General features: G+C 38.6%; 1 protein-coding gene across 1 annotated transcript; it reads right to left on the bottom strand.

Annotated features, from left to right (window-relative positions):
- Nucleotides 1-1,459: 1,459 nt before the first annotated feature.
- On the bottom strand, nucleotides 1,460-7,241 carry LOC116943147 (uncharacterized). The gene is made up of 8 exons (XM_032955729.2): nucleotides 6,959-7,241; nucleotides 5,831-6,047; nucleotides 5,614-5,676; nucleotides 4,904-5,003; nucleotides 4,565-4,679; nucleotides 4,008-4,066; nucleotides 3,813-3,887; nucleotides 1,460-3,255 (listed from the first exon to the last, which is right to left on the bottom strand). The coding sequence occupies exons 1-8, from the start codon at nucleotides 7,221-7,223 to the stop codon at nucleotides 3,118-3,120; spliced, it is 1,032 nt and encodes a 343-aa protein (XP_032811620.2). The 5' UTR covers nucleotides 7,224-7,241; the 3' UTR covers nucleotides 1,460-3,117.
- Between the last annotated feature and the right edge of the window lie 3,603 nt (nucleotides 7,242-10,844).

The raw sequence follows: 10,844 nt of genomic DNA, 5'->3' as shown, positions 1-10,844 counted from the left end.
CGTGGAAGTATCGATCGTGTGATAACAGTCCGTCGTTTATAAGTATATTCATAATTTTCCTCTTTAATATTTTAGTTTTGGACTGTACTTCTAATCGCATAAGTTACCAACCGATCCATCAATACGAATTAACCCATGGCACCTTCGCCACGGAGCTACGCTCTCGGGGAGGAATCGTGCTAAACCGATTTTATGATCATACAATCTTATTCACGAATTAATGAATCTCCCGTGAGATAACACGTTCCGCCGCATACCATCACACTAAGCCATTTCGGTAATCTTATAGTCTGTCTGGTGGATCTGTTGTTACATTTATGCCTTTGGAAATAATAACTGTTTAATTAATCTTCTTTGTTTGTCTTTTTATATGAATACCATTGCATGTTAATCAATCGTCTGTGATGTGCTGACCATTTCAAGCATAATGATCGTTCATATTAATGTATAAGCTTTTGTGTAGCATAGCATTTGCATGTTCTGACTCTCTCTCACTAACAGCAATCGCTTTATGCGGGGTCCATGTGTTATCAAAGTGAAATCGTACAGTCGTTGATGATACTGTCTTGATACCGTGTGGATACCGTGTTGAAGTTCAGAGATTGAGAGTTCACATACATATTATAGTTAAGGTTTAATTAGAAATACATTGATTAATACAGAAGTGGTCGTGTGATTCTTTCCTGAAATTTTTGCATAAGATCTGTATTCTGCGATGAGATATGAACTCGGGAACCTAAACTATAAACACACCAATCCACACTCATTAAACTTTAAAGCGAATGATATGAACTTGGGACCTAAAATATGAACACTCGGGGAGTGTTAAAGCGAGAATCACTGTATTATGCTGATCAATAATACGAAGTTAGACGAGGCCGAATTGACACTAGCGTAACTGCTCACGATTCATTGCGTTATCCTGATTGATAACCCCGAGGTGGGGCCTGATTATCATAAAGGCTATCATTAACATAACCACACCCACTCGTATAAATTAACAATTACCTCTCGAATTACCATAGTTTATACGCATTATTACACGAATTAACATAATTTCGGATTAATTATGCAAATTTCGAATTTCATTTAATTTTTATTATTTTTCATCAATTTTCACACACCCACATATACAACAATCCCGTTCTCAATTTTAGAGGTTATGTACGTAGGTATGTTGAAGTTCTTTGGCACCCTAAGTAGCCAACACAAAAAGCAGTTTTAAATCAATTATTTTTGATGTTTTCATGTACGGTACAGGAGTGCCCCCATAGTAGTTGGTGCCTTATCTGGTCCGTTTACCATCAAGTATGGTATTTTTGCATATAAAAAACTTAGCATTGAATGAACATTTGTACGTCCACTGAATTTCATCAACATTTATATGGTTAGGTATGGCTTTTTCTGAGTAAAGGAAATGTATATTTAGGTAAATAAGTAAAACACCATATTACACTACTTACAAGCCATTAAGGCCAATAACTTTATTCGCATATTATACAGGATAAAACATATCTTGATTTGAAGCTTTCGTAACTGCAGGAATCCACTCTTGGTTCTTTTTTATTTTTCTACCTACGTGACTTTACCGAAAGAACCAGAGTATAGGCTTAAATATATATAGCGAATATACATTATGATACACAATAACACACTGCTTCAGACAATTAATCAAGAACAAATCTTACACGTACATGTCGAAGTTTAAAACACACTTGTTCCTCGACAGATGCTTTATACACAGGCACTGTTGCAAATACCATAGCTGCGGAAGCTGGAGTGAGCATAAATTTACAATTAGAATGTGAAGTTTTGATTTAAAGCTTTCGTGACTGCAGGGATTCATATTCTTGGTTATTTCGGTAAAACAATACTTAATTTTCAATGAGATGCTGAAGTCATTGTACCAATCACATTTGCCAACATGGCCTTTCTGAAACTTACTACACAAAAATACTCTGTATAATTCATAGAATGCATTCATTTACCCAAATTATATCCAGATTGTGCTACAAATATCAGGAGGCAGCATACATTCGTTTGCCTCAGAGTATTTCTACTATTCATGTGAGAAAACAGCCCATGGACGCATATATCACAGAGCTACCTCCGAGATCCATTCTTAAACTCAATTACATACAAGTGTTTCACACATCAATTGATGATATTGCCAGTCAAATATAAGTGAGAATTAGGCTCATAAACTGGCTATGATGTTCCCATCCTACCACCTTCCGATGTTAATTGTGCTTTACGCCCATTTCACAAGCTTCACACCAACATCCACTTCGCGCACCGATTACCCCTCGGTTGCGGCTCTGCGATTTACCATTAACATGCTCATCTCTCATTAACATCCGAATTTTCACCTGGCAGCCCTTTGATTGGTGGAAAACCAGCTACCGTCGAGTTGGCTGCCCACCTCTTGAATGCACATTGGTTGCTGACATTTGGACTACGCCCGTTTCAAACCCTTATAGTTTGTACTCAGAGTTTGCCTTGCAAGCTAACCCCCCTTTTCCTGAAGATGACCGCTTGTGCGATCGAAACGTCAGTTTTTTGTTATTTTATTTGAACCTATCTACATGACTTTACTGAAAGACCCAAATAATATAAATATTGGGTTTTGTTTATGGCCAATTGATATGCAAATGATGCAGTTCAACAAATCTGGAATTTAATAAACGAAACTTCAGTGATAACATAAAATAAACTGTATGCATTCATCTTTAAATCTAACATTTTTGCAAGGATACCTAAACCGCATCATACTTTGAACCCAGGATAGCAGGTGTCGTGCAAAATCTTTCTTGGCATTTTTTAAAAAATCTAAACCCGAAATAAACAATGACATTCCACAACAGGCAATCCTTTTCATCCGCTTAAAGTGAAACGTTTTAAAGGACCTGCAGTGCCAAACAGCAAACATGTTCCACCTGAAGACGGAAGCTTGTGTTGCCTCCGAAACGTCGTGATTTCATTTAGTTTTCTTTTATTTTACCTATGTGACTTTACCTAAAAAACCAAAGAATATGAATCCTTGCAGTCACGAAAGCTTCAAATCTAGAAGCAAACATGTCTTAAGCTATAACAAAGTGATAGCCAAGCAGCACCGTTTTATAGTATGCTGTTATCTGAATTGACCTCTTGCTGTAGTGTTTCCATTTTTGCCATAAAATTCTTCATAGCACGCATGTGGTCTTCGTGTATCTTGGCTGTAGATGACATCATTGACTGCGCCTGGCCACATATTGCCTTACACGACATTCATGTTATGCAAAAAGAAAAACATCTGTCAATTCACAAAAAACAGCCCAATTCCATAACAGGTTCGAAAATAAATCCGACACATTTTATTAGATTAAATTTCTCGTTGAAATTTAACCGATTTTGCACAACATGTGGTACAATTTGGATTTATCAATCATCCAAAAACGTGACTGCTTCTCAAGAAGCTGTATAAAAAAAATGGGCATATTTTCAGAGGCATCCATAGACGACGCAGACAAGAGACCAGAGCAAAGGTTGCCACGGGACTTCGATAGAAAACCTTGGTTGTTGAAGTGCAGCGTGCACAGAAAGCAGTAGAAATTATAGAGAAGTAGGAAAGGGAACGTCAACAGGAGATCTTAAAAGATAGTCAGAATTTGAAATTGATCTTTGATTACTTTATGGAGTCAGTGGAGCAACTGGGAGTATTGGGCTAATGTTGTCTAGTCTAGGGTGTAGATGATTAATTCAGCATTTAATTATATCATACCATTCTCACAAACACCCAAATATTACAAAGCAGGTGCTCATCATGTACTCACTTTCAGAGATGTAATAGTGGTTTCTGGTCTTTCATTCAATCTTCTTTGTTGTAATAAGACTTCTCTACAGTTTTTCTACATGGCAAAAAACAAACATTGACAAAAAATAAAATGGGCAAAAGTTTACACAATCAGCATCTAGTAATTATGGATGTGTCTTACTTTTTAAACATTGAAATATTGACATTTGCTCACCCGTGAGTTGGTGTTCAGATCTTTCTTCAAAATGGCTTTAACAATTGGCTTGCCTGACTCTGTGAATGTACAAATACAAAATAAAGCCATAACTATTGTTGCCAACCGATTAAAAATACCGTCATAGAAAGTGCTATACTGTACTCCCATTCCAGCAATGAATTTCAAGTCCAGTGTATGAATGTGCCAACCTCATGCAAACATAAAAAATGCCTTTTAGTAAAGGTGCATTTAACTCTCAAGCATAGTAAGCATTACACATAAATTTATGCATGTTCCTTTCACCCCTCCCTCCAATTATACTCCAATTGTGCATTCAGCATGTTATTAGGGTACACATTTATATTCAAACTCTGATTGTGAACAATGTACCACTGTCTTAGAGAATTCCCCAGATATCACAGAACTGCTTATGAAATAGGCCTCTTGACCTTTTATACAGACACAAATGTGGATGTTCTTTGCAAGTCAAGCATCTCAGTAAAATCCTCAGCTGAAATCGTTCAAATAATTATTTATACAACTATGCACATTGACAAAGACAGGTTCAGAAGTACCTGGATCCAAATGGAAGATTTTGAGGAACTCCTGGCATTCATAGAGCTTCCTGTTGCAATCACGGTTTTCCTTTTCCAGTTGATTGACATTTTCTGAAAATTTCAGCACCTCTGCCTGCAAATCCAGCAAACCCCATTTACAAAGCCTTCGACGCACAACGATTGTGATACACATTTGTTCTGCATGCATATTTGCAACACTCATAGTACAATTGTCTCAACACTTTAATTCTTATTCATATTCTTAGCTCTTTCGGTAAAGTTGTTGAAGTGCACATGTGTAGGTTTTCATTAATAAAAAGTGACCATTGTAAATTAAGTAATTTTATACAAGCATACCCGGTATTGAAGGACTTCTCCTTCCAATGCTTCAATTGTGGCACTTTGCTGGTCAGTTTTTTCAAAGAGTGCAGCCTCAGACTTCACCAATGCTGATATACTGAAACAAATGCACAATCATCGACTTACTCTTCATTCATTTAAAAACAACACAAGCTATCCTACTTGTATTTATGCAAAATTGTACTTAATGCTGTTTTATTCTCCTAAAGAATACCTAATCCAGCCGGTGATGAGAAGGAAACTGGCACTATTTAGACACGATGGATAACAGGAAAATGAAAAAGTGTGTTGTACGAAAAATGTATCAAAACCGGAGAGGAAGACCAGAAAGAGAGTAGCTTGAAGACATAAGAGATTAGTGCGAGAAACATGTGCACTACTTAAGCATATTGGCATAAGACAGAGGAAAGTGGAAACAAATGACAAAATGTGCGCTGGACACATATGGGCTATCTGTCCATGGATGATGATGATGACTGTACCAAACCATCTTCACGGACAGACTAAAGCGAATATAAGAACATAGAATTCACATACACTGAAACTGGAATGCTCAGACATTAATGGGGATGTTTCCCAATGACTATGGGTATTCTATGTTTCACTTTGGTATTTGGGCATTCAGATATTCATTGCGATCTAAGATATGTTTTGGTTTATCCCCATAGTCATGAAGTATGGTATTGACAAACATGTGATCAACTCACCCAAAGGCAGCAGCACTCCGTGAATTATGTTTCAACTTCTTTGGATTCTTGGAAACTGTAGTACTACAAAATACAACATAAAAAGAAAGCACATACATCGCAAATGCAGCACGCTCAATGGAACAAAAGTGCTAAATCTATAGAAACCATCCTGATACCAAACTTTTATTTCCATCTGGTCATACAAAACTGCACTGCCTGTGAGTGAAACGTGTACCTCTGACCACGGGTGTTGAACTTCACTCCCATCTGCAAGCCGGACTTTGTAAACAAGAAGGATGCGGGCATGGCTGTGTCGAAAACGGGTGGCTTTGGTTTGCAGAGTTTACTTTTGTCGATAGATTTATTGCTTGCGGCCTGAACCTTCGGTACAGCTGGAGTGTTTACGTCCCACCGTTTCTTCTTGCTGTTTTTGATATCAGGCGGTATCTCACCTGCAGTCATCGACGTCATTGATACACCGATATTATGTATCACATTGTTATACAGTATCAACTGATCGTATAAAGCAAGCATCAATATGAAACAATATACCTTTTATGGTAATGAAATCAATGTCCTACATGTTTGACAATCCCCCGTGTAGCCTTAACAGACCGATGAAGGCCGGCACGGCACACGAGGGGGTGGGTGGCCAACACCACGCCCGGCCGCCTTTGTATCCCCAGTGGCGATATTTACTACACACCGAACCAGGTACTAATTTGAGGCTGAGTCGACCTAGGGGAGGCCCAGGACAGGTTCAGATAATTGTAACTGGTGGTGGCCGCGCATCTCACTATTTGACACGCAGTATTACACTCACACTCGCACGTGTGTACGCGTTGTGGTGACGCACTGTTATTACCACAGTTATTATCCTCTCAACCTATCATCAATTCCTGGACCATGACTGGAACGGCTCGTGAGTGATAAATCTCAAAGTTCATCCTATAAAGAAGTCCCATCACAAGAAGAGAAACACAAACAAATAAACACAAATTTGTATGCCCGTATTGAAACGGCTGTACGCCGCATGGACCTGAAAATAAAATTTCCCTGCACAAAGAATACGGGGTAAACCGCATGGGTTAACAGGTATGGAGAGGTAAGCAAATCACTAAAAATATACACAATTATTTCATTATCATAGCAGGTAAAGCCCACCAATCTATGCAGTTATTTTTCCAAAGGGCACACGGCCACAAATAATACAACTAATTACGACAATCTAAGCGCACGTTTCGAAACGTGGCGAGAGGTGAACCCGGAGAAGATGTAGCAGCTCGTGAGTGTGTTTAGCGAGTGAAGGGATGAGAGTTTGTATGTATGCACGAACTAAATGAATAATCGAAAGACTCCAAACCTTTCGCCTGCTCTGAGATGACCCTCTTCTGTGGCGCTGCGTTCCTGCACAAGACCGGCAGCCTCGATTGCGTCGGCGCGTTCGTCATTATAATTAACACAAACAAAATATTTAACAGTCTGAAACTAGGACTAATAGTTGTTATTGTTATAATTATTGTCGTCGTATTATTGTTGTTGTTGTTGTGACGATAATCCAAGTCGGCACCGTCCACGCATTCAACAATTTGATCCGCCCGGGCGTTCTTCACAGGTTTTAAATCCATAGTGCTGATAGGGGAGGCCGAGTCCCGCGGGCCAATCGCGCGAGGGCCGCGTACGGGCGTGCGCTCGCTCGCAGCCAATGGCGATTCGCGGAAAAGCCCGACGTCGCGCATCCCATGTGGGAAATACAAACTATGCTTAAGATTTCTGTTGAAATTTTTAAATCGCGGCCTCCCGACATCCTCTGCGGCTGTGACGTCACACGCACCTCCTTTGCATAATAAAATAACGTTGCAGGGACTCCTCCGCTCACGAACGTTCGACTTAGGAACTTTTCAGAGATACGCACAAACCTGGTCCGTATGCATCCCTGTTGTTGTTACGGGCAAAAAAATGCTATTTATATTCTTGGTTCTTTCGGTAAAGTCACCACGTAGAAGCGAAACAAAATAATAAAAATATGAAACAGTAAAATTCTCACGACGTTTCGACTGCAACACAAGCAATCATCATCGGGTGTGAAAAACCACAGCAAGAAAATTTGTGTTGCATTTCGATTTAAAGCTTTCGTGACTGCAATGATTCATCTTCTTTGGTTCTTTCGGTAAAGTCACGTAGTATTCTCATTCTACGTGACTTTACCGAAAGAACCAAAGAATATTTGTGTTGCAGTCGAAACGTCGTGATAATTTTATTGTTTTAGATTTTTATTATTTTATTGTTTCCCTTCTCCGTGGTGACTTTACCGAAAGAACCAAGAATATGAATCCCTGCAGTGACGAAAGCTTTAAATAAAAAATAAAAACATGTAATTTGTTTGTGTTTCTCCCTTGTGATGGGACTTTGTGGAAGATGAACGTTGGGGTTTATAAGGGCACGGTGTGACGACAAATAAGGTGTGAATGTGTCTATAATAAGGGAGGCACTGATCAGGGGTTGACAGGTTATGCATCATGCCCAGTTGCCTGTTCGGACCGAGTCCTAAGTTCAATAGATGGCGGTAGTGGCATTTATACAGAACATGAAGAACAGTAGCGTCTACAGGAGAGATAACACTGTGTAACAACAAAACATTGTTCCTGGCTAGGAAGTGTTCTTTCCTAATTGCTTGGGCCTCAAAAGTACAGAATATGGCTATTATTCGCCACAAACTTTGCTTTTGTGACCAAGACAGTGATATTTCGAAATGTACCTATTTTCAATGAGAAAACGCTATGTACATTTGTGCCTTTCGTTCACGTAAAGTTCTGGTCACAAAAGCAAAGTTTGTGGGGAATAATAGCCATTTTCTGTACTTTTTAGGCATAAGCAATTAAAAAATAACACCGTACCCACGAAAAAAAATAGTGTTACATGGTGTTATACAACTTTTAAAGATATTACCCGTATTTAGTGTACATGCCATACAAGATGTTTTGAATCGACAGGAGTAAAGTTGGACTTACGAACAAATCGACTTACGAACAAACCTCTGGAACCTAACTTGCCGTAAGTAGAGGAGTTCCTTCATTGTGCTTAAAATAAATGCCATTTATCAGTCTGTATTAAAACTTTCAGAGTACTGCATGCACCGTATTGACATTCTCTAATAGTATACATAATATGCATGCTATACATCACACACTGTTTATTTGCGGAGTAATGTATGCTCCATAATATACGACATTTAAATTGTAACCATGAATTGACATTCACGGAGAGCAGTGGTCCTTAACCTGGGGCATCTCGCACCCCCTGGAGGTGCGAGATGCCCTTGCTGAGGGTGCCAGATTTTATTCAGGAAATAATTGAAGTACAAATCAGGCACGGGCAAATAAGTACAACTACTTAGTTTCATAAGACCTACGTATTTATTAACATTATACTTTTTTACGATTGAGAACTAAAGGGATGCGAGGCTGCAATAAAAGGGTAAGAACCACTGATGGAGAAGACCGTTTTCAGTCAGTGCACATACACTTAGTGGTAATTACATATCTTCTGGGTTCTTTCGGTAAAGTCACGTAGAATGGGAATAAAATAATAATAATAAAAATAATAATAACAGAATAAAATGCTCACGACGTTTCGGCTACAATACAAGTAGCCTTCCTCAGGTGAAGAAACAGGACTGTCCGGAAGACAGCGCTTGAGTGAACACTGCCAAGCATGGACAGCGTCTTTTAAGCTGTGTGGGAGGAACAGAGTGCCTTGACAAAGGAGTTTACATATAAATTAGCATGTGATGAGCACCACGGAGAGCGACGAGCTATGTTCAGACGGACGAGGGGAGGGGGGAGAGGAGTTTACATATAAATTAGCATGTAACTGGGGGACTAGCATAATGTTGGTGTGAGGGATAAGCAGCAAAAAGGTAATTACATACACAAACAACCCGTTCTTTGGCTCCTTCCCAGATTATAAACACATGCACAGTTAATCTGCTTAAGATTGCACGGTTTATGTGTTTGGTAACATAAAGCCATACCACATACAGTATTTGTTATGTTCAATACCATTACATCTATAGTTCAAAAGAGTGGAGCAACAATGGTATTGAGTCGTAGCATGGACAGATTGCTCTTGGAAAACACATTTATACACTGGCATTTCTTTATGTTTTTGTATAAATCAGCACATACAGTATTGTGAACATTTATTTTCATGGAATTTTCATAGCGTGTGAACGAACGTGATACTACAGGTTCATGGCCTATTCAAGATAAGTTATGAAAATGTCATTAATATCATTGGAATAGTTTGATAACATGGCAAAATGTGCTTGAGAAGAACAATATCGCAATGATTATTTACAAATGTACACCAGTTACATTGTGATTATATTTCCGTCACACTTGCAGTAATACAATTTTACCAGCAGAGATCTGCACATGCCGATGACTGGGTTTCAAATTGATGAATGACAAATTACGTCATTGTTGTGCAACATCTAAAATTCGCAAAAATATTCAACAAAAGTGATTGTTCTTGGAAGGTGTATTTCATGCGTATATGTCCGTTTCCTTTCAATGTATACACATAATTTGTTAAGGCTGGAAATCATGGTTCCCCAAAATCGCTAAAGGCCAGTGTAATACACAAATTATAACTACAGGAATTGTGCGAACAATGTCGTTTCTTTATTTTGTCTCGTCGGTTTAAATGTATCAAGTCGAACACTTGGAAAGGTTTGCTAGCCAACGTTTACACGTTCAATTGTGAGCACAGTTCTGAATATTACCGGTAGAGGTCTACACATGTTTAAGGCATTTTTTTGCAAATATGAGTGCCCTCTCAGATCCAGCAGCCAAAAACACGGAACTGTGTGCATGTACTATCGTGTAATGTATTATTTTAACGGACATTACAGCACTGTAGTTAATTAATATGAAATGTTAATTTGACAAAAAAAAAAAACTACTATACATTAATCTACATATGCATGATTGTAATTCCACGAATGACAACCACTTCATTAATATGAAGAGTACTGTAGTAAAGAGTTATAAAACATTCACGCAGTAATACGATCATATATGCTCTACAGTAATTAATCTAATAGTATGAGCAATGGGCTACAGTATAATATTATAATGCCTATAATTAGAAACATTGTCGCAAGATGGACTATTCTATTGTTCAGCCAAGTTCAGTTGCCTACGGCCTCTACTGCTGTAAAATGTGAATGTACCCTTGCAGTGCCA

This window comes from Petromyzon marinus, chromosome 17 (genome assembly GCF_048934315.1).
Source record: "Petromyzon marinus isolate PM22_M1 ecotype Great Lakes invasive population chromosome 17, UKy_Petmar_22M1.pri1.0, whole genome shotgun sequence".
NCBI lineage: Eukaryota > Metazoa > Chordata > Hyperoartia > Petromyzontiformes > Petromyzontidae > Petromyzon > Petromyzon marinus.
Note: the sequence above shows the minus strand (reverse complement) of the source record. Positions and strands in the feature narration are given on the sequence as shown.

Bases quoted from the DNA above. Each gene is read 5' to 3' on its own strand.
- LOC116943147 (XM_032955729.2), bottom strand. From the start codon at position 7,223: ATGGATTTAAAACCTGTGAAGAACGCCCGGGCGGATCAAATTGTTGAA. The intron at 5,677-5,830 runs GTACACGTTTCA...TGTATTTTGTAG, and splicing joins TTCAACACCCGTGGTCAGAG to TACTACAGTTTCCAAGAATC. The intron at 4,067-4,564 runs GTACTTCTGAAC...GTACATTCACAG, and splicing joins AATCTTCCATTTGGATCCAG to AGTCAGGCAAGCCAATTGTT.